At 35.3% G+C, this 24,719-nt stretch overlaps 1 protein-coding gene across 2 annotated transcripts; it reads right to left on the reverse strand.

Annotated features, from left to right (window-relative positions):
* Positions 1 to 6,195: 6,195 nt before the first annotated feature.
* Positions 6,196 to 21,675, reverse strand: LOC145562310 (zinc finger protein BRUTUS-like). Of its 2 annotated transcripts, XM_081622537.1 has the most exons (14): positions 19,415 to 21,667; positions 17,286 to 17,495; positions 16,899 to 17,093; positions 16,454 to 16,818; positions 15,386 to 15,611; positions 14,917 to 15,085; positions 13,560 to 14,783; positions 13,265 to 13,436; positions 12,953 to 13,174; positions 12,722 to 12,859; positions 10,837 to 11,071; positions 10,672 to 10,731; positions 7,179 to 7,250; positions 6,196 to 7,090 (listed from the first exon to the last, which is right to left on the reverse strand). In XM_081622537.1, exons 1-14 carry the CDS (start codon positions 19,727 to 19,729, stop codon positions 6,950 to 6,952), a joined length of 3,744 nt encoding a protein of 1,247 aa, XP_081478663.1. In that variant the 5' UTR covers positions 19,730 to 21,667; the 3' UTR covers positions 6,196 to 6,949. The 2 variants fall into 2 exon arrangements, with proteins under 2 accessions (XP_081478663.1, XP_081478665.1); XM_081622539.1 differs by lacking the exons at positions 6,196 to 7,090; positions 7,179 to 7,250; positions 10,672 to 10,731 and having other exon boundaries at positions 10,935 to 11,071; positions 12,710 to 12,859; positions 19,415 to 21,675.
* Between the last annotated feature and the right edge of the window lie 3,044 nt (positions 21,676 to 24,719).

The raw sequence follows: 24,719 nt of genomic DNA on the forward strand, positions 1-24,719 counted from the left end.
ACATAAGTCCTCGTTCTCACGTGGAGTACTCCAACCAACATACTTTATCTCACTGCCCAACTAATGATGATGCTAGCTCCGAGATTCAATCAAGCCCACAACCCGAGTCATCATCTTCATCTAACCCACAACCTGCTGGTATCATCTCTAGGTCCAAGAATAACATTTTTAAACCTAACCCCAAATATTCTCATCCTACTGATGAGCGTCATTTATGGCGCTCAAAAGAATAAGATTTAAGTTCATTTTCTATATAGTCTTTCATTATTTTCATATAATTTTCTTAGTTTTATTTGGTTTTCCGTATTTATAACTCATTTTGGTTTTTCGTTTACTTTTATGAGTTTTCCATGATTTTTGTTCTTAATTAGCTATTTTAGTTTAATTTCTATTCTTTTTGCTTTCTCTCTTACTTTTACTTGATTTCTTGCAAGTGAAGTTTTGTAATCTTGTTTGCCGCTCTCTTACGGATGTTTTCTCATTGATTTTAGGTCCAAAGTGCGCAAATATTTGAAGATTAAATGGATGCCCTCCTCGCGGGCATCACCTGGAGAGCGTCGATGAGGAGCATGCTTGTGAGCGCTAGAACTAAAGCAAGAGGCCGAGTGCATGACCATCACTATGGTGCGTGAGCGCAACAGTATGCATGACTGGCACACCATATGGTGCGCGCGCGCACACCCTCCTGTGCGTGCGCACCATAGGTTGGTGCGCGCGAGCACACCCTCTTGTGCGTGCGCACCGTGGCTCTCCGTCCCTTTTGTTTTTCTTTGCTATATATACTTGTGACCTTTCTATTTTTGAACAACTTTAGACTAGCTTAGAATTTCTCTCTCATATGTTAGCTTAGATTGAGAGTTTCTCTCTCTAGTTTTAGGGATAGTTTAGGAGTAGTTTTAGAGAGAGAAAGCGAGGGATTTCAATGGTTATTTGAGTGATTGAAGATTCAAGATGACAATTGTATTGAAGATCTTCATTATCAATCAATGAGGATTTCTCACTCTCTCTCCTCTTTATTGCTTTGTTTAATTTCATGTTTGTTTGGTTTAATTTTGATGTTTGATTCTTGATAGTGGAATTGTTCTTGATATATTTGTTGATTCTTGATTTCTTTAGTTGATTGTTGATAGATGATGATTCTTGAGTAGTTGTTTGGCTAGGAATTGGGTGAAACTTGTATGATTGATTGATTGTGATTAATTTGGTAATTGTGTTGATTGATTGTTGAGATTAAAGTGATTAATGAAGGTTTGCATGTGTAATTCGATTAGGCCTTGAGAATTATGCTAGATTGCATTGTAATTGCTAATGACACGACCAATTGATTTAGGAATTTCAATTATTGATTGGTTTGGATTGTGATTCTCTTAGTTTGTTATTCATAGTGAACCCTAGCTTAACAATTAGGAGATAGCTCTTTGATTCCAATTGATAGCTCTTATCATTAGTCTTCACAACCTTTGATTGACATGATCTTCTCAAGTTGTTGCAATTGTCATGATTACTTGTTGATACCATTCCTAGTGTTTTATTTGTTTGGTTGTTTGTTTTGTTAGTTGTTAGTGTTACCTCTTACCTTTGATTTCAACCTAGCTTAAGCACATAATTGAGAGTGCTTGAACATTACCGTTCCTTTGGATTCGACCCTTGACTTACCTCTATACTAGTATTTAGGTTTGTTAAGTGGTTATAAATTTGTTTGGCTCTAGGGAAGATTAGATAATGACCTACATTTTCCCTACGTCACCTACTTCCACCCAGAGTAAGCCAATTACTCCTACCACTGTAGCTCAAGCTCTAAAAGACCCACTTAGGTGTCAAGATGGAAGAAGAACTTGCTTCTCTTTACAAACTTGGTACATGGGATTTAGTTGCTTCTCATAATATTTGCATTACTGTAAAATGCAAATGGGTGTTTCGTATTAAATACAAGAAGGATGGTTCAATTGAACGCTACAAAGCTCGTTTGGTTGCAAAAGGATTTCAACAACGACCCGACATTGATTATACGGAGACATTTAACCCGGTTGTAAAACCGGCAACTATTCGTACTTTGCTAAGTCTTGCCATCTCCCAAGATTGGCATCTTTGTCAACTTGACATTAATAATGCCTTTCTTCAAGGCACACTTCATGATGAAGTCTACATGTCCCAACCTCCAGGCTTCATTGATGTCAAGCACCCCACTCATGTGTGTAAACTCAAAAAGGCTATCTATGGTCTCAAACAAACTCCTAGAGCATGGTACACCGAGCTTACAAATTTTCTTCTTGGACAAGGCTTCAAATGATGTATTTATGACACATCACTATTCATTTTGCATCACTCGTCCAATCCCATCTACTTGGTTGTCTATGTAGATGACATTATCATTATCGGCCCTAACATTGCAGCTCTTGACTATTTTATTGCAAGTTTTGCCCAACGATTCTCACTTAAGGACTTGAGTAATCTCTCGTATTTCCTTGGGGTAGAGGTTATGCCTACTCCTAATTAAAGGTGAGCATTGTGCCTTGTCGAGCCGTCGCGGGCCGTGCCTGGGTGGGCCTCGTGCCGGCCGGCTTCGCGGCGGGCCGTGCCAAATTTTGGCACACCCCAGCCCACGGCACGGCACAAACCACGTGCCTGGCGGGCCGTGCCGTGCCGGGATGCGGGCCACCCGTAATTTATTTTTTATTTTTAAATATATATGTATATAAAAAAAATCGATATATATATATATATATATATATATATATATATATATATATATATATATATATATATATATATATATATATATATATATATATTTTGAACAAGTTAAGTTTATATAAATAATGTTATTTTTTTTATGTTTATGTTAATGTTAATATTTTTTTTTTTGAACAACTTTAATTTAATTAAACTTAAACATAAATTATTTATATAAACTTAATTAAATAAATTAATATAAATAAACTTAATTAAATAAGTTTATATAAATAAACTTAATTAAATAAGTTTATATAAATAAACTTATTTATTTATTAATTAATTAAGTTTATTTAATTAAATAAGTTTATATAAATAAACTTAATTAAATTAGTTTTAATATAATTGGGCATGGGCCATGCCACGGGCCGTGCCGACGACCATGTCACCCGCTGTGCCCATGCCGGATTTCAATTTTTTGTTTATGGCACAGTCCACGGCCCACTAGTGGGCCGCCGTGCCGTGCCAGAGTCGTGCTGACACGGCCCGTGCCCATCTTTACTCCTAATGGTTTATTTCTCAACCAAAGATGTTACATCACAGATTTGCTGGAGCGCATGGGCATGCTAGAAGCAAACCCCCCCCCCCCACCCCTATGGTTGTAAAACAACATCTTACCACTCATTTGGGGGTTGTTCTTGATGAACCAAGAGATTACCAAGCTGCTGTAGGTGGACTACAATATCTCACCTTAACACGACCCGATGTAGCTTATGCTGTGAATAAATTATCTCAGTTCATGAACCGTCTAACTTCGGAACATTGGTCTGCATTGAAACGTCTTATACGTTGCCTCAATGGTACTCTTGACAAAGGCATCAACATCTATCGTGATTCACCTTGTATCCTCCATGCCTTCTCCGATGCCGACTGGGCAGGAGATAGAGATGACTACACCTCCACCATGGGTCATGTAGTATTCCTTGGTCGCACTCCAATTACTTGGTTCTCAAAGAAACAAAAATCCTTAGCTCGTTCTTCTACTGAGGCCGAGTACCGAGTCGTTGCCTCCACCACAGCTGAAATTATGTGGGTTCACAATCCGCTCACCGAATTAGGGGTGCAACTTCTCCATACTCCAGTGATATATTGTGATAATCTAAGTGCTACTCACCTCTCTGCCAATCCAGTTTTCCATTCAAAAATGAAGCATTTAGCAATAGCCTTCTATTTTATCCGAGAACAAGTTCAACAAGGTACTTTGCGAGTTACCCATGTTCCTACTGGCGACCAGCTTGCTGATTTCCTCACAAAACCATTGTCTAGACCAAGGTTGGACATCTTATTATCCAAGATCGGACTTTCTGAACCGTCGTCCGTCTTGCGGGGGCATGTAGAAGATAATATTAGGAGTATCACTTGATATTATCTTCTCAATATAATCTTTGCACATATCTTTGATTATATTGTTAGGAAATATTATTATTCTTTGTAATCTCCTACTTATGTACATAGTATCTTTTTGTCTAGGATATTATCTTGGTTTACTTTGTTCCTACCGTAGGTATATTCTTAGCTTTCCTTTTGTACTATATTAAGCTTTGTAATTCTATTAATCAATATAACCTCTTTCATCTTCACAGAAATCATTTGCACGGCCGTGAAGATTATTAGGGGCAGCATCACTTGTTTCGATTGAGGCCAATGAGCGGATTGTTGGGGATGCAGTGATTGTAAAGGGTTTGGTGGGCATTGTGGGTTGGGGAAAGGGAGGAGGCGAGGTCGCCAACCGGGGGATCGTTTGGGCGTCGACAGCTGGCACGGGGAGGGGGGAGGGGTGGCTAACGGGGATAGGGGGGTGGCTCACGGGCTAGTAGAGTGATGCAGATCAAGCATAAAAAAATTTATGAGTCTAGATTTATTTCGATTAGATTTATTTAATTTATGTTAGTAGTCATATTATTTTATCTTGTTAGTATTCCTATGATTTACTTAGAAAAATTTATCTTTTTATAAGATATTATTAGAGTTTGTTAGGATTTTATTTTTATATTTTAGGTTTTTTTTTATTGGATTATATGCCTATATATATATTTGTTTTTGACTTTTTGTTAATGAGAATAGAAAGATTGATTGAGTTTATGAAAACATGAAAATTGTGAGTTAGTTCGAGTGAATCGGATTGATTTCAAAACGTTTGCTTTTCTTTCGAAAAGATCAAAATTAATGTTGCTTTTCATCTCGTTTGAGTCGAAAAAATCAAAACTTATTGAATTAGGTATAACCCTAATCGCTAGAATCCCTTTCCGTGGTTTAATCCACATCATTAAGGCTTTTTTTTTTTAATATATTAAATCATTATTTAATGTGATAAGCCACACTTAGCTTGTTAGAACCTAACAGATTCCATTAAATGGTAGCAAAAGCTAAATTTTGTAACTTTAGATAGCAAAATAAAATTTTAGGCAGGTAACAAAAATCAAAACAGGGTATTTTGATGATAGCAAAACTCAAAATTTCATGGGTGCTGATATTGCCAAGGCAAAAGAGTCACTTCCAAGGCTAAATTATCTACTACTGTCTGTAATCTATGAGAATCGATCTATAAATGTCAAACTCATTAATTTTGTAATCTTTTAATAATCTTATATTCCCAATAATGTCTTGTAATATTTTGTTACTATAATTTAGTAGCTAAATATTTCAATTTAAATCTTTCTCATTCTAAAGACGATAAACATTAATAGGCAAACCAGCTAGTCATCATTCTTCGAAGAAATATATCATATGCCTAAGGAGTTGTACATCATACGATCAATATCCATAGCCAAATACATATTTTTAGTGTTTTTTTTTTTTTTTTTTTTTTTTTTTTGAACAAATGCGGAGTAGTAGTTTCTCAATGTTAGAGTAAACTTTTGTTTTCTAAAGCTTAATTTGTATATCATTAAAAAGGTTAAAACTTATACGAAGTGCTACATAACAAAAAGAGTATAATAGCCACTTACATGATATCCGTAAGAAACTAAAAACAATCCATCTAACCAACACATGAGGTGCATTATTATGATCAATTGAAGTTTTATTTATTTATATATTATTTATTTATTTTTTTTGACAGGATGATCAATTGAAGTTGGTGCACTATCACCATGGGCTAGATAAAAATTAAGAAGTATATAAATTCGGTATAAGGACTAGTAAATTGTGAGAGTATTGACTTAATGGAGGATTTTGAAGAAAATAATCAGTTGGTGGAGTTTGAAAAAATTTTAATCGGAATATTTAGCTACTAAAAATTATAGGTAATACAAGATTATTAGCAATAAAAGACTATTAAAAGATTAAAAAATATTTTATTGAATAAACAAGTTTGATATTTATAGATTCTTTTAAATTACAGCCAATAATAGATAATTTAGCCTTGAAAGTAATTTTTTTACCTTGGCAATATCAACACCCAATTTCATTTATTTAATGTGCGTTTGATCAAGAAAATGGAACGGCAAAGCCGCAAAGGCATATTAAAGTAGCTTAGTACTCCGTATTTGTTATATGATTTTTTTTTAAAAAAATCTCAATACATTCCAAATATAAGGAAAATGCTACAATCATCCATTTTAATTGCGCATACCATTTTCGTACAGCAAGGTTACGAGAATCCACAAAAAAGGACTATACATATGTAATTATGTATGTGCAAAATGCCTATTGCCATTGGCTAATAAGCTCGTGGATGTTGAGTTTTGTTCTTCTGAACATTGTATTTGAAGCAGTTGTTTAAATTCCTTAAGATATGCTATCAAAACAAGTTCTTGCTAATCTCAAAAAAATAGTGGTTGAATGAAGCTGTTCTTTACCTGAAGAATATTCATCCCACCCAATAACCCTTGCACATTAATCCACATTCCAAACACCCTTGTTTTCAAAGAACATCCCAAACGCTCTCTTAATGTTACTCTTACGCATTTGTGAGTTGCAACTGCCCCAAACCCCATCAAAGTAAAACAATCAGTTAACACACGGTATCAAAGTAATATTTTCCTCATTGGACGTGTGTACTATGTACTCGTTTCTGCAAATTTGCTGAAAAGCAATCATCGTGGAACTGCAAGATGGTCTGAATCTTGCCTACTTTGGCCAAAAATTTTGAAATCTTAGAATTTAGCCTTCCCGCACCACCCCTTAGAGGGAGGAAAAAGAATAAAGAAGTTCTATATGTACCGCCGCCAAGATATATACAGTATAGCAACCCACAAGGACACCTATATTGCTGTTATTTCAATGTTGAACTGCCGGCGTCAACCAGACCAGTTTTGATGACACGGGTATTGTATGATCCACATGATCCACACTTGTGATAAAGCCAATGAAACCGTGCAGTTCCCTTTCTACCACAATCGTTGCAAAGTATGTCCTGAATCACCAATTTTTTTATGAACCCAACCGGCAAAGAACATAAAAACTAAATTATTATAATATTAAAAATTAGTGCATGCCCTCACCTGGTGACGATCCCTATATTCTTCAGGCAACTGTTCAGAAGCCAGCAGAGCATCAAGCATTCCAAAATAGACCTACATGAGAGGAACCCCGTAAGAGCAAGAGAACATAATTTTCTAGTTAGTGCCAAAAACAATAGAGCAAGAAAAAAAACCTCCAGTTTCCTATAATGAAGTGATCTTAATGACACAGCATATTCTAATCTATCAACATCACTTTACTACTGAAAGAAAAAGGACTAAGAATTTAAAAACAAAGTAGCTTTCAGATCTCAATTCCTTTAGCAGATTGTTGCCAGCATCTTTGAGTGATTCTCCAAGAGTAAGAGGAGGTAGTGTGGGGGGAGGTGGGGTGGGGGAAGGTGGGAGAAAAAGCCTTCAATATCTAAACATATACAAATAAAAGAGCCCACTGTATATAAACTAGATTAGGTGGGGAGAACAGGCAGCAAAGTGGTTACTCAACACTAGGGCTTTGTTCTCCAATATGAAGTTATTAGGGTTGTCTACTCTGAAATTTCTGGTGTGGTGAATTGGTGATCTGGTCTAGTTGGATCTCTCTAACTTTTGACTGCATATATACACTATGGAAAAATATTATCATGTGGGATCTTGTATTACGGTTTGCAAATATCGAATTTTCATAGTTTTATCAATACAAGATTATAGATTTTTGGTGATAAAAACCAAAATAAGAAAATAATGGTAATCCTGAAATTCTAAAATTTACGAACTAAGTGAATAGATGTCGGTTTCAGTCCTGATTCCAAGCCATGCAAATTTGTGAACCAAGCGCCCCATCTAAGAGAATATAGCCTAGCTCTACTTGTGCAATCCACCCTTCTACTTTGAATTGTAGCAAATTAACCTTAGAGTTCGTTTCAATAAATAACTCTAACTCCAATTTTACTTTCCTCTAGAAACCCTCCAAATGTAAAGCTATTGAAATGAAGAGTATACATAGGTTTTTCCAAATTGAATACAATAGATTGTGCTTGTATAAATTTAAACATCTCAAACTGACTTCATTTTCTACTTAATCTTGGCACAAATGTCTGCCATCAGAATTGCAGCAAGTCGCATATGCTTCTTTTCTCTTTATCAAAGTAAAAAAACTAAAAGTAGTCATGGAGTGAGAAAAGAAATGACCAATAATGAAAATGCTAAAACTCAGGATGAAGAGACAATAACATTTTGCACACCTTAGGAAGGAAATAAAATCTAAAAAGGGGAGGAAGAGAGAAACAGAGTATGAAAACCCCGTTCAAGATTGTTTAAAATTCAATTTTAAAGGAGCAGTAATAGCATCATAAATTTAAAGCCAATTCAAAAGTAGAATGATTTGCATTTTAGCTATTGCATAAAGCAGGTTATCTATAAAGTTTTACCAAGATTGTTTAATATGGAGTGTTCAACTTTAAAATTTCTTAAGAATGTACACATAAAACACCAACAATAGTGAGCTTTGAAAGACAGTTTGTGTGAAGAAATCGTATTTCTGATGAGAATTTGCTTTTGAAAATGCGAGAAATTAGTCAATTACTGTAAGCGAAGGTGTCTATGTTACTCTTTTTTAAAAATAAAAAATAAAAACCCTCAGAATTCTGATGTAGCTGAAAGGTTTTATCTCATTTTCAATATTCCATAATCTCAATAATTATCTCTCATCATTCTATCTTCAGGCCTTATAGCTGTATAACAGAGAGACTGTTGTTTATGTTGATTTTTCAACACTATAACAGCCTATGTAAAAAGTTACTCCCTCCGTCCAATAATACTCTTTACACTTTCCTATTTTTCTGTTCCTGAATACTCTTTATACTTGCATTTTAAGAATGACCATCAGAGCACCCACAACGGTATAAGATAAGTCCTAGCTTGCAAATATTCAACAGTAGTAGCTACTAGCTTGCCAATGTGGAGCTATATTAGAAGTTGCTGGGTGAAACTACATAGCTCCACAAAGTTATGTAGTTTCAAAATGCCCAAAAGCATGTGTTGTCAAATATAAAAGAATAAATTATATGCGATTATTTTTTTGGCATTGATTTTCTTTTTTTTTAAAATTTTTTTGTAACATGTAAATACTAAATTTACAAAATGTTAGCTTGCCATTGTGGAGGTTGTAGCTTGAATTGATGTAGTTTGGGAATAATGATGTAGCAAGCCAAAGGTACAAGGGATGTCGCTGTTAAAATATTAATGAGAGCATCCACAATGGATAGCTACAAGGGATGTAGCTTTGGCTTGCTACAACATTATTCCCAAACTACATCAATTTAAGTTACAACCTCCACAATTGCAAGCTACTACATCAATTTTTTTTTTAAAAAGGAGAAATTACTCGCACACAATTTATTTGTTTTATTTGACAGCACATGCTTTGGGATTTGTGAAACTACATAGTTTTGTAGACCTAAGTAGTTTGACCCAACCAACATCTAATGTAGCTCTACATTGGTAAGCTTCAAGCTACAACTATTAATAATTTGCAAGCAAGGACCTCACCATTGATAAATTTGCAAGAAAGGACCCAGAGTTCTTACACCTAAGAAGTTTCGTCCCCGCTAGAGATGGTAAAAGGGTTATTCCGTTTGGGTTAACTACAATGGGTGTGAGTCATTTGGGAGAGGAAATTTTTGGCACCGGTTGAGTCCATTTGAGTTGGGTCAATTTTAGGTCAATAGAAAATTAGCTTATAGAGAAAGCAAATAAAGTTTGATTTCGATGGGTTAACTTTGTACTGGATAGCTGTGACAAGTCAATTTGGGTATGAATAGGAGAAATAGGTCTTTTTGCTAGATATAGTCTCCATACTCACCAATTCAAGTTGTTCACACAAAGAAAAGGTGAAACTACATCTACCGCATCCATTATTTCAATAAATAACAATGGATAGGCAAACCATGTAACACCTAAAACTTCGTGCAAAGGTGAGTGTATCCTTTTTGGGACAAAGGTAGTAATAAAAAAAAGCCGCAATTGTAATCAATTGGTCAAAGCTAAAAAGGCATATAAATTTCAAAAAAATAGTCGACCACATGGAAAAATCATTAACATAGGACACAACATTTTCATACTACAGTCTTAGGAGTAGTTATTAAAGGCTTTCCAACAATATATTATTAATGTGCTAATACACATGTTATGCCCTGATCACCTTCATGTTCATTCCTCTACATTGTATTATAATTATTATGTTTCAGAACTATTTTACATGATTATTATGGTTAAGCAATAAAATATTATCCATCTTATACAGCTTTAAACATAGTTAATATTTTATACTGTATAAATAAACTAATATACTCCGTTTCCATTATTATATTCACTTGGAAGAGAGTTTTGGTAGTTATGCAGTACAGGAAATAATTACGGGAAATATAAGTGGCAGATACTTTTATAGCAATTCATGAAGCATGTTTCATGATTCAACAAAAGAATAAATGAAGATTGCATATTATAAAATGCACGACAGCATAAATAACATTCTCACCGCCATATCTCCCAATGACTTGCTACAAATCGGACAAACATAACTGCTGCAAGTATAAGCCTGACATCACAGCAAAGAGGAGAGAACTCAAGCACTTATTCATCAAATTTATTACATAAATTGAACATGAAACCAAGTAACAAAAAAATTCTGCCATCAACCAACCTGAAAGCAAGCTGAATGCATATAATGGCCACAAGGAAGAGCTCTGACAGATGCACTTGATGTGAAGAGGAAGTCACAGCAGATAGGGCAATTTGTCTCTAAACTTTTCTCAAGGCATTTATGATCGACTAGCTTCACACTCAGGCAGCAATTGCATGTCATACAATGGAAGAAGTCAGAGCCAAGCCCTTTTCCCACTCGACACAAGTTGCAGAAGGGGCAATGATAGACGCTCCTGAAGACAAGATTGTAGAAAAAAGAAGACTATCAGTAAAAATAGCTGCAATACTCCAAGCCACTGAAACACATTCTGCCATTTAAACAATGCCAATCCTGCACAACCAGCTTTGAAGTAGAATAGAGTTACTGAAACAAATAAAACTCTATAACCCCATAATCTACAAATTTACATCATCTTATGCATAGGTTGCTCTGTATTGACCGTATGGCTAAAGTCTAGACTCTAGAGAAGGAATGCACCACTGGAACATAACATAAAGGGGAAAAAAATTCTCCAACACAGAAAAGTAAACTCAAGTCAGTCAATGAAATATATGCTCCTGATGATTTATTATCTAATTGCATACTTTTCCGGCAATGCATCATATTCATACCTCTTAAGTTAGCAGTTCTTAAAATTACAAAGACAGACCAATAAAGTAATACACAGACAGGATCATAAGAAGCACAATACAACTCATGTTGAAAACCCCTTCCAGTGTAACTAAAAGTATGGCAATAATGTTATATAGATGGGTACAAAATCAGAAAATATACTACCTAGTCTTGTCCACAAGTGTACTATTGTTGCCGAGAGAACTAGAGAATAGGTAGCACTCGCCCCTTCTATGACACCATAATCCACCAATCATCTCTTAAAATATAGAATAGGATATGAGTGCAAAACCAAAAGATCCTCTTCACTCAAAAGTACTAGTCACTATATATAATACATTTTAAGCAACAAACTTTTAAATCCTGGTTCACAAACAACTTAAAAAAAACCTCCCAAATCCAGCACAAATTTTTGTTTTCATCCCCTTTTTAGGCATTCCGAATTTTCCTCTATGGGCAGAATACTCACATAGTCACATGAATTGGTCATCTGCCTTAGACTCACTTGCACACATTGCAGTTTCACATCTATCATACTCCTTGGTGGTTTTACATCTCTTATACACCTTAGTAGTCTCCCAAATTGGATTTTACAATCATCCAACTCTAAGTCAATCATTTCACTTATAAGAGAGTCTCATCACCTAGCTTTGCCTGCTCATTCATTGTATTGTTACAAAGTACATAACCCACAGAAGATGCATTAACTTTTTTGCGATTATTTACTTCCTTAATTGTCCAAACATTATAAGCCTAATAATATCACGACGAAGCATTGTCCTTTACACTTTCAAGACAACTAAATTTCACATTCAATCACTTTTGAAGACACTAAGGATATGACTTCACAGACATTTAAGACAATATGATTAGTTAAATTGCTAGCTCCCTAGAAATTGCCTCTTTTCTGCAAGTACCAGCTGACTTAAGCTGTTGATTACAGACATTCATGAGAATATACTATACTGCATTAGGAAGCACTAATATTGACTGCCTAAGTAACCCAAGGTACAGTAATTTTAAAACCTATCAAAGTATTTGACTTGCTTACAATACATTCTGGCCAGTTACTTATGATCCATTGATCCTGGATAACTTCCATCCAGAATGATAGTAATAGCTTAATAAATCCGACATGCCCAGAGGCCAAAGGTGAATCCGATACGAAAATATAATAAAATAAAAAAAATTAACAAATAGCAGCTTGAATTCAAACTTCACAAATATGCCAAAAAGTAGGCAAAGGTAAGTCCAGTACATGCATTTTTACCTCTCATCATCAAAAAATTTGCAGATGTTACAATAATATTGGGCCATTGAAAGTTCATTGCAAGAAGGTGTTGTGCAAATGGGTCCAACAGGCTGAATCTTACAGCAGCGCATACACATCATTTCAGAGGTAGCTTTCCTGATCAGGAGTAAAGTAGCATATTGGTAAGCACCTAAAAAAATTAAAAAAATATATTGGTGGAGCAAGAGCTAGGATAATAAGATAAAATACCTATCCATGGAGTGGTCACTAACTTTGTCATGACAGAACCTACATGCAAACAATTTTCCACAGCAGGCAGCTCGAAGCTTGCAATTTCTTCTGTAGTGTTCACATCCAAAGATTTTTTTTTCAGGATCCCGATATGATGGAGAGCATCCTAGCTGGTCATCACCATTAGAAGATTCACCTATACCTCCATGAGAAAACTTCTGCTGAGCGGCGATCCAGCGACTAATAATAGAAACCAAAAAACCAAAAATAAATTAGCATCAGAAAAAGCTCCACGATAGAAATTGATACAGCAATGAAAACGAAATGAACCTGGTCATCAAATTTTGAATCAAGTAGTCTTTTCTTCTTGGATCAAGGCTTGAATCACGAGAGACCTTTCTTATCTCCGATTCCAATTCATTCTGATTCATTCTGAAAATATCTTTCCATCCAGGCTTGAAAGTTTGATCACTGGAGTCTAAAGCATCGCACACATCATGGCCTGATGAGATTATAGAAATTTTTTTAAAAACCAAAAATTTTTCAAGGCACAGGTTTATCAAATCATATACATAAAAGGATCTGGTCAGCAGCTTTATACATGCATTGTAGGTAAGACACAAACCTTGCGCAGAACTTATCTCTGATGCTGAGCAGTGTTGAGAGGGATTAGCTCTTTCCCACCATTCATTAAGCCATTCACTAAACATAGTGTTCTTGGTTGCATTCTTCCATGTGTCCATCATCTTATTCTGTTCCTCTTGAGTTAGTGCAGAAGTTACCCATGGTAGCATAGATTGAAGCACCTCTGCTCCAGTGGTACCAATTATGCGGCCAACAATTATATCCTGGTCCTCCACGGAAAAATGTTTATCAAACAGAGGCCATAGCTCAAGCTCTTCACGGAAAACATGCTGATCAAGAGTTACTCTTATAGATTTGCACATTCCTTGAAGCTTGGTGGCAAGGTCATGGTACTTCTTCAAATCATCACTCGAGACACCAGTGTCGGAATCATATCCAAGATGAGCTTCAGCAGCACTAGATCTACTCAATGCTCCGCAAAGTTGTGAAAGCTCAGATAATGCAGATGATATGTCCTCAAAAAGCATCTCTTCTTGCTTGTGATCTAAAGTGTAAGAGTGGCTGACATTGTGAAGAGCTTCTTTGGACTCGAGCGCTGGAAACACTATGTCATCTTCCGCATTACTATGTGCTTTATATAGTCCCCACAACAGTCGAAATCGCCCACTGAACTGCCTAAGAAATGCTTCGTCACATTCACTTAATTTTCCAGATTCAGCATCCAAGTACTCCAAGTCTTTACGAATTGCTTTATGAAATTTGAATATATTATCAATAGGCCTTGTAGTAGACCCACTATTTGAAATGCTTATCTCAGTCTCCCAATTGAAAAGACTTGAGTTCAAAGAGGGTGCAGTGGGACTGAGAGACAAGGAACGGAGAGATTTTGCAGCAGCTAGTGAACCCACTACCAGGTGACCATTATCAACTCCCAAACCAGGAACACAACAGGATAGAGTACCACAGGATAACCTCTGGAAGCCACCTGCTTTTCTGTCTTCAAGATAATCAATCTCTTCTTTTGATGCCATGTTACTCCGCTTGGATGGCCGATTTTCATCATCATGTTGCGTCATAGCAGCTCTATCCCCATTAGATAAGCACGGAGTACATTTGCTAACAACAGGGTGTTCATCATCTTCCCCACTCAACAGACTAGCTGGACAACAACCAATTGCAGTTGAGGACAAGCAGACATTCATCTTACTACCTTTGCACGCCCAACCAGAAAAAAGTGTAACTAGAGCAGCATCTGCAGCTGGGGCTGCATTAGACAGAAGAGGTATAAGAAATGAGAAGTGAGCATATTGCACACAGCTTCTACAGGAATATGAATATGAAGTAGACACAATATTATGATATACTGTAAACACAGAATGTCAAAAATGTAATATCACCTGCCATATGCATATTTTTAAGAAAGCACTTTGCTTCTTCTTCACTAAGAGATCTGACTAGCCATGGCAATACACGTTCAATTAATTTCAATGGCATCACACACAAGCTCTGGTACATAAGTTCTCTTTGTCTCTGCGGGCTAAATAGCTTTCGGGCTAGTGGAAGTACCTGGCGTTTCAAGATGTAACCCATGAAAAATCAAGAAGAGTGTGTGTAGTGACTAGAATGAAAATTTAAACACTTAAAATTTTGATCAACACCTTGCTAACAAACCATTCAATCTGCAATGCAATAATATTTTCCACAAAACAATAATTAGAGTATTGAGCTACTATATTAGCTTTTGGACATTATCTTTATTCTTTATCACCTATCTGATCAGTCTAGTCTCTTCCATAAATCTTCTTTCACACTTGAAAACCCAACATCTCACACTGTAAGCTTACACTTTATTTACAACAGACAAACCTGAATTTCCTCATTATGAAAATGCTTAAGTATGGTGCCGGTTATTTGATCAGCATAAGTACATAGTCTTGTGTAGAAATCGCCTAAAGATGAGTCTGCATTCGCAAGCTGTATGTTCTCAATTAAGCATCTGATTTTCTCAAATTTACTTTCTTCTTCAGCATGCTCTTGCACAAATGACAGTTCTGCATCTACCGCAGGGAATATAACTTTATCTTCAGCAATACTGTAAGAAAACAATTAAAGCACATGTCACACCTTAGAAGCAGAAGATAGTGAGCATCAAGCTACATGCACAATGTTAATGAGTAATGACAATTAAAAGGGACAATGGGGCCCCAGTGGATTAGCATTTCATAGATCAGTACTATTCAACACTGCTTAAAGTTAAACAAGGCAGGAACAAAATTCTGAGTGGAATGATGAGCACAAAGGGATTTTAAATAAATACACAGTTTTGCTGAAACAACTGGAACATCCACCAGGACATTAAATAACTACATGATTCATGATTAACCCTTGTAAACCATGAAATCCCCATGAAACTTATTATTAAAGAGGGGAAAATGGTGTGACCCAACATCTTGCTTGGAAGTTGGATAACAGAGAAAATACATGAAAAAACAGGGTTGCCCAGGAAGTCTATTATAAACATTTTTTTGCTAGTTCATTCTCTCATGCTGTGTACCAATATCCCTATCTCAAATTGGTATTGAATCAGCCCCTTCCCACCCACCTAACCCTTCCATACCCCCCAAAAAAGTAAAGGGTCTGAAAATGTAACAATGGTTTTACATGCTTCATGGAAGTAAACTACCTACATAGAGAAAGATTTCCCTTTTTACAAAGGTATAGACAAGAGGTAAAATTCAAGCATAAGTGAAAATAAAGTTCTGAAACTGTGTTCTGTTGCTACCAAAATAAAATCTTCAGATGCAGCTTACTTAGCATTGGTACAAAGTTATTTATACAGATTTTTTGTTGGGAAAATCTTTAAGAAGAAACTTCCGAGTGTACAATGTGATTATTAGTTCAGTCTATTGTATAATGGAGACACATAGTGATTACCTATGAAATATGCAAACTTCAGTGATGAAGTGAAGCCTCTCATTGAATGCAGTTAGATCAGATGATGATGCATCATTTATCTGCAATTTTCTAGCAGCTTCTGCTATTTCAAGAAGTTCTCGGTTTATCGCCTTATGCCACAGTAATATCTCATCTATAGGGGAACTAAGATCTGAATCTGCAATGGAAATACTCAGTTTGATGCGTTTTCTTTTCCCAGCCTGCGAAGATTCACAAGCACAGGATGAACCTTTGGCTTGCCCCACTGAAGCACATGTTTTAGAGTCTATGCAGCACTGCACCGTGGAACCACCATTTGTACAAAGTTCATCCAATTTAGGTCCATCCATCCAGGTGAAAATGACCTCCAAGTTTCAAAAAAATATAAGCAAACATGCAATTGAAATAGCGGAAAAATTTTATATAGTATAGCTCAAATGCTAACCTTATGAAGAAGATCCTCATTTGGAATAATTTTGCGGAGGCATTTCTGCATATCCTGACTCTCGTCAGTGGAAACAGAAGATGAAAGCCAAGGGAGAAACTCTACCATCATATTAACAGGTATAGAGCATAGGAACCGCCAAACTAATGATGCCTGCTCCTCAAAAGAGAACTTTTCAATAAGCAACGGAAACACCTGAAATAAAGCACACACATTGGAATAAGCATCGCAATAAATATGTATGGAACTGCCAGGGTTTAAAGATCTGAATCTGAATCTGACTTTCACTTGTTTTGGATATCTTTAAACCCTGGCAGTTATCATGATTATAAATCTAAGAACCAAAAAGAAATCAAAAGCATAGTAGATCAGAAAGCACATCAGCACCTGCTCTTCTTCCTTAGACATATGCTGGCTAATTGATGTTTGGAGGGCTCCTGCACGAGAAGCTATATCTCTACGGTGGGTTTCCTCATCTTGTACTTTTGTGATCAACAGCTCAAACAATTCATCAAAAAGTACACTTTCACCTTCATGCTCCAAAGAGTAAGTTCTAGCAACATTTTTTACACGAATATCAAGAGCTGGGAAGATGACCTGTGAATTCAGAACAGATTATGACAGGGATTAATGCCAGCTTTAGCTTTTGATTCATGTAAAAAGTAATATGTCAAGATGGTAGGTAAAAACAAAAAGGGAAGAATGTTCCTTTGCCATATTAAAATCCTTGTTTTAGATTCCCTGCTCCAAGGGTTTCAGTTACCAGTACTGAGATATTTAGAACTTGGAGAGCCAATGACCCATCTCTTTCATCCGGAAACACTACTCATTGGTCCACCTCTAGTGCTCTATCTCTCCCCATTCTATTGGACATTTGGACCATTAAATTAATCTTGCTCTTTGCACATTGAAGCCATTGACAACCCTACTCGCCTAGTGTGTTTATCATTTTAAGAATCACAGAGAGAGAAGTGAGAAAAAAAACACAACCAATATATGACTCAAAGTCCAATGTAAGTACAGTCAAATAACTTGGTCAAGACAAGTTCTAACGTGACAAGATTCTCCACCATGTCCACCAGACTAAGATAGTTCTTGAGCATTCTTAAAAGGTAAAAAGGCATAAAAAATAAATAAATAAATAAATAAAAAAAATTGGACCACATATAATTAGCACCCAGCCCCAATTATGAAAAATCACAAATACTCACAAGGTTGCCAAGCAATCTATCAGCCTGCAATTTTTTCCAAAATTTTATAACTACAAGATCTGAGATACTTCACAAAGCCACAACAGGCTGAATCACCCAAAAATGTGCCAAGTTTCCAAATTTTAAGTACCTTTGTTCTTTACTGTTCTTGACCTTTACTAATTGCACAAGAATTAAGAAAAGAAAGAGAATGTAACGTGAGGTTGCACGTGGAACATGTAAGCATGTGGGCAAAAGAATAAGTATTTTTGTGGGGTTATGGGGGTGAAAATGTGAAAATCAATTGCCAAGTATAAAAAAAAATAAATGAAACAAAATAAAAACAAAACAAAAAGGAATTGAGGAAGTCATAAGATAGACTAGTAAACACTCAAAAAGAGATTAAATCACATAATTATGATAAAAGGTTTTCCAGCTGTAAACACTAGTCCTGCTTCATTCTATACCACGAGAATTTCATCCTCAAATCGCACATTCTTTGACAAAATTAGAAATATAATACAGCTTAGTACATCAACAGCATCATTAGATACATAGACTATAAACACATGCAATCAAGCTAAAAGGCAATTTTCTCTTCATATCTCTCCCTTCCCTTCTTTTCTCTTACACTCAACTATCTCATTGATGATCTTGTATTATGAATAAACAATTGCATCGACAATTAACCTTAAAACCTTGCCTAGTGAGTGTGCCGATGCATAATTTCACATTGCACATACAAAGCCAATTAGTATATCTATACCACTCTTATATTTCTTTTTGTTTCCTTTCTCATCTCCTCTCCTCTCTTCCCTTCACTTATTTTCTCTTACAACCAAGCTATCTCATTGCTGAAACCCTTATTCACAAATCAAAATAAATGATTTGCAACGACATTACACGAATTTGTTAACCATATACACGAAACCTTGCCTAGTGAGTATGTGCTACTACGTAATTATACTCTCAAGCTACAACGCCAATCAGCATTTCTAAACCACGCTCTTGTTTCTATCCCCTCTTCTCCTCTCATTCCGGATACAACATTTGCAACAACGATTCGAAATTCACTAATTCCACAAGCTAATTAACCATAAACAAGATACTTAGCGTACTGAGTATATTCCATAATTCCATTTCCACTAACCTAAATTCCGAAAAACATACCAGAAAAACAGCAATTAATAAAGAAAAAACGAATACAGCGTCTCAGAATCATCCAAACTCTACCTCAAATCACTTAAATTGCAGAATAAACCCGAAAACTCGAGTAATCGACAAAATTATAAACAAAATCAAACAAACAACACAGCAGTAACCTACCTCATCCTCAGCATTACAGTGGTGCTTGTAAATACAACGAAGAAAATGATACCGCTCGAGCAACGGCTCAATATCGCTCCCCTGATTAGTAGCAAAATCAATCGCAGCTCGATGAAGACCTTCAAGCTCGGCTTTAATAGCTTTATGAAAGAACAAAAAAATCAAAATCGGCGATTTCTGAGCTGAATTCTTCAACGAAGCTTTAGATGAAGACGACGAATTCGGAGGTGAAGGATCTACAGCGTTAACAGGGCCTGCCATTATCGCAACTCCACCTCCATCTCTATGTCCAATTCCCGTTAATGGCGTCGCCATTTTTGAAAATTCTCCAGAATTCCTAAATCAATTTTCAACAATTAACAAATTCAAAAACCCTAAAATTCATGGATTTTCTCTCTCTTCTGAAAAGAGGATTTTGTGTGTGTTTTTTTTTTTTTTTTTTTAATAATTTGGGAAAAATGAATGAATTATCTTTGATGTTGGTGGTAAGATTGACTGATAGAGAGGAGAGAGAAAAAAAAAGAGGGGTGAAAAGGGTAATAAGAAGAAGACAGTATAAAGTGGGTCCACGTGGAAGGAGTTTGCCAAGGTGTGATGAAGAGATGTTGGACGTAAGGAGATATTGCGGGACACGTATGTTAGGCACGTGTGAGTGTGTATCCACCACGGTCCTTTCTCAAGTTTTCTTGCCTCTTCCACTTGAGAACTTCTACCCCAACCACCATTACTCAACCCACCATATTCATTGCTAATACTAGCAAGCACCAACAAACGTTGTATTGGCACGTGAGGGTGTTGTTACACCTTAATTAGAAGTTCTCGGGTCGGGTTGAGTCTATGTTCGGGGTAAATGTAGCAATATATTAAAACTCTTTCTTGTGATGCTGTTACATTTTAAGTGTCATGTTTTTAAAATCAAGTTTCTAAAATTGTTGATGATTTAATTTTTTAATTTAAGTATGTGTTAAATGTATATTTTAGGGTCGCCATTTTGGTTGAGGAAAATAATCGGTCGTTGGACGATCACCCTAAAACCAAACAATATTTCTACCTAAACCAACCTAAGACAAGTCTAGGGTAAGTAGAGGATCGTATCCACAGGGAATGGGTAAGTACACCGAGAGTATGAAACGGTTGCAATCTAGTTCGGTCACAAATTGGGGGTTTTGATTAGATAACTACTATGGAGACAAACACTAGGGGGGAATAGGGATCGACTCCAACCAAACCAACGGATCAAATCAATAGGCAAGCACGAACACAAATTGGGTGATAGAGGGGGCACTCAATGTTACCTTCTTTCGAAGCCACAACACTAAGCATTCCTAAGCCAAACTCAACTAACAAGATAGGCCAACCAAGTCTTAACAATGAGAAGTAGACTACTAACTCGGGTTTGTCTTTCGATCGGTCCAAGAAAGCATTAAAGCACAAGCAATTGAGATTTCTCACCTAATTGTTGCAACTAAGACTACTACATCATTCAAACAAGGAACCATAATCAAGAGGAGATTAGCATAACCATAATAAGAAAAGGCTCACAACTAGACTTCATCTCTCAATGCAAGCATAGAAGTGAATACATGAGCAATAAGTGGCCATCCAATTACACATGCAATTAACCATCTCTTTAACAATCAATCATCAATCCAAAATGAACATGCAAGCACAAACATCAATCAACCCATGGCTTGGTTGGGTCTTCACCCAACCCCTAGCTAATTAACTACTCACTAAACATGGTGAGGGACATCAAAACAACAAGTTCTAATCCAAGCATTAAGTTAATAAGTTAAGAGGAGTAGTAGGAATAAGGTAGATTGGACATGCAACAACAATTAAGCAAGATCAAGAGAGAAATTAACAATTAAAAGTAAATAAAAACTGAAATTAAAGAGTAAGAGATAGAGGAAAGAGATTACTTAAAATGCTTCAAAGTTGAGAAATTGTTGAATTCAAGAGAACAATCTTCAATTAATCTACTACAATGATTGAGTTTGAGAAGATCTAAGCTAATTAATGAGGGTTGAGAAGAACTAAGAGCCTAAGAAAACTAAAGGGGAAGAAGATGATCTTCTACCGTGACACCTAGCTTAAATGAGTGTGCACCTCAACTTGTTAATTGTATTTTCTTTGGCCTTTGTTGTTGCTTTTTCTCTGTTTAATGCTCAAGATTTTTTTGGGGGGAGGTATGTAGTAGCAATAATGAATAATCTGCTTCTTTTTTAATGATTTGGGAGCTTTTTGGGAAGGTTTTAGTTTATTTAATAAGGATAAGAAGTCCAATAAATAATAGTCTTTGAAGGGATATTACACCCTCGCCTACTAATGAAGGTCAAGTTAATTGGTGCGAGATTCTGATTCAACAAGCTAAGGTTTTTTTCTCGAAAAATGAGGAGAAAAATAATCTTTGTTTATATCCTCTAAACTAAGAAAAATTATTGTACCCTCATTTGCTAATGCATATCATATTAACGTGTATGAAAATCTGATAAAATAAGGCATTTTCTTCTCACCTACTTAAAAATATTAAAAGTAGTCTTTGTATGAATCCACCAAATCGGAAAGATTGAGGATGATGCCGGGCTGGTTGGTTCTATTCTTGTTGGCAATGGAAGGCAGGGGTTTTTGGCCAAGGATTAAGATATACATTGCCAATAAAGACAAAATAAATGTGGACCAAAAAATACTCAAATTAGTTTTTCATTGAGAGGTACATTGGATAAAGACATATATGGTGCATAAAAATGGAGGTTAAATCCATTTTCTCCTTTTCCTTTTCCTTTAAATTAGATAAGATGAGAACTAAATTTACAATATTTAATCTTTAATTGCCGTGTAAGAAGGAAGTTTGACCTGCTTACCTAAACTAAGGAAAAGAAATTGTATTTATAGGAAAAATAGACTAATGCTTTTGTTATATTATACTAAATGAAAAAAGTGGTAATATGAAAATATCAACTTTCAACTATACACACGTAGCTCCCGTAGTTTCGTTCCCCATTAGGAAATTATACAACAAATTGGGTAATAAAACCTTATCAAGAACTTAGACGAGCTGCTCTAATTATAAGCTAGCTAAGGGATACGTAATTTTCTAACTTTATTATCTTATACAATAAATTAAGGATTGGACAAAATATGGCTAAGCTAGCTTAGAATTATAAAGATCAATAAGACAATATAATTAAAGAAAGGATAGTATGGTAAAGACTACTGAAAACGAGATGGGGCACTTGTTTAGTACAGATTAGTTGAGAATGGGACTCTACGTACAGAGAGCTTACTTGTACTATAAATTGAGCATGCATACTTATCAGTATCACTCCGATAAATAGGGTGACACTTATAACTTGGGATAGTATTGAAAGCGTATTGTGTGTACGATATATACAGTGGGAATGCATGTCATAATAAGTAGGGTAATACACTAATATTAGATTGCGTTAGACTAAAAAAAACCGTACCGTGAGAGTTAAGGTCTGATTAGGGTCCTCTTTACCACGTAAAAAAAATTAAAAATACTAGATCGCTCTACTCCTAATACAATACATACTCTGTGAAGTATAAGTATGATACTCCTACACAAGTCATTGCATGAAATTATGGTAAATTTTTACAGATGAATTCATGGAAATTAATTCAATGTGCCTATGTAGTACTTTGTAACATACTGTTGAGTATAGACGTGCAATGTTACAATTTGTTCTTTGAAAAATTTAAATTACGTAGTATATCTTTTTGTGATTTTGCAGCTTTATTGGTGCTAATGGTGCTCAATTATTGTTGATTAATAAATTGATTAATGGTAAAGATTTGATCCTAACAAAAAGGAAAAGTCAGACTTTGCCTTAACGTTGGGTGCTCATAGTCTCATAGACCTAAAGCATGAAGCTCGTTGCTCAAAGATACAAACTGTAGTGGGATTCTTTTGCGGATACGATATTTTTATAGACATTATGTTAACTGGCCCTTGATTAAAGCAATTACTCAATTAGGCTTAGTTATTTAAGTTTCTATAGGTTTATTTTGAGAAATCTTAATTATGATCATCGTTTGTTTGTTTGACGTGATCTGCTTTGTGTGGTTTATACGGAGTATGCTTATTTTAAATATGTTACTCGTATGTTTTTTAAGGTAACCCTGATCAAACTTTAATTTCACGGTTTTCATTAAGAGTGAGAGTGGAAGAGTAGGGGATTCAAGTGTGTCTCTAGTGGGGATTGAACCCCAACATTAAAGTTGAAAGATGCAACTTCGATATTTTTCACATTAGATTAAGTTTAGCTTGGTATACAGAGTATAATTAGGTGAATCAAATGATAAACTACTATAATGTTGTAAGTAGTTGGTGTCAATGAGAAAGTTTGTCCTAAGAGATACTTTTGATGACTTTATAATTCATTATTATTGGAAGTGTCTGTAAGTATTTTGTGCATATTACATTTTGTGTATGGGTAAGTTGCATTGTCTATGTTCATATTTTTGGTCAAAACCTTAACATTTAGGCACAATAATGGATAAAAAAAAACAGACACAAGTTACTCAAAATTAAATTTAAAAAGTGACAAATATATATACAACAAATATTACAATAGTGCCATAAATTAGAAAAGTTTTGAGGTATTTAACCTAATTTATCTTAACAGTAATATGGTACGGAATATAAATTTTAAAATTAATTTTAAAATTCATCAGATCATTATTTTTTTTCTCTATGTTTACTCTCCTTCACCCAAATAAAGTGAGATGAAGAAATATCCATATTCAACTCCTTAACTTTATTTTCCACTAACCTTAAAATGGGCAAAATAAAGTTCCATAATCATACTTAATTAGCAATAAACAAAGAAGAAGAGCGTGTTAAGCTCATGCTTCGCACACTTAAACTTGATAAAATAATTTAAGAGTTTATAACTATATAAATCCCACCAAGCTAAATTAGTGGATGTTCCACTAAATTTTTTTCAGTTAGTTCCTAGTCAGATTATTTGCCTTTTTAATGTCTCCTAGATTTGCTTATATATGTGCTTATATACGTCCACTTGTCTGATTTGATGACTAGCAACATGTCATATCAATTAGCTTATCTTGATAAGTTGACTTGCACATTATTGTAGTGTAGACTACTTGGATAGTTTATTGTTGGATTAGGTTCAAGAACAAACTACTCCTTTCGTTTTAAATCCCTTGATTGTTTACACATATGAATTCAAATTGACAAATTCAATTGTCATAAAAGAATTTACCATCCCAATACAATTCTGATTTCTCGTCAATAAGTTCAATTTTCTAATTTTTTTTG

The sequence above is a fragment of the Chenopodium album genome, chromosome 10 (assembly GCF_948465745.1).
Source record: "Chenopodium album chromosome 10, dcCheAlbu1.1, whole genome shotgun sequence".
NCBI lineage: Eukaryota > Viridiplantae > Streptophyta > Magnoliopsida > Caryophyllales > Amaranthaceae > Chenopodium > Chenopodium album.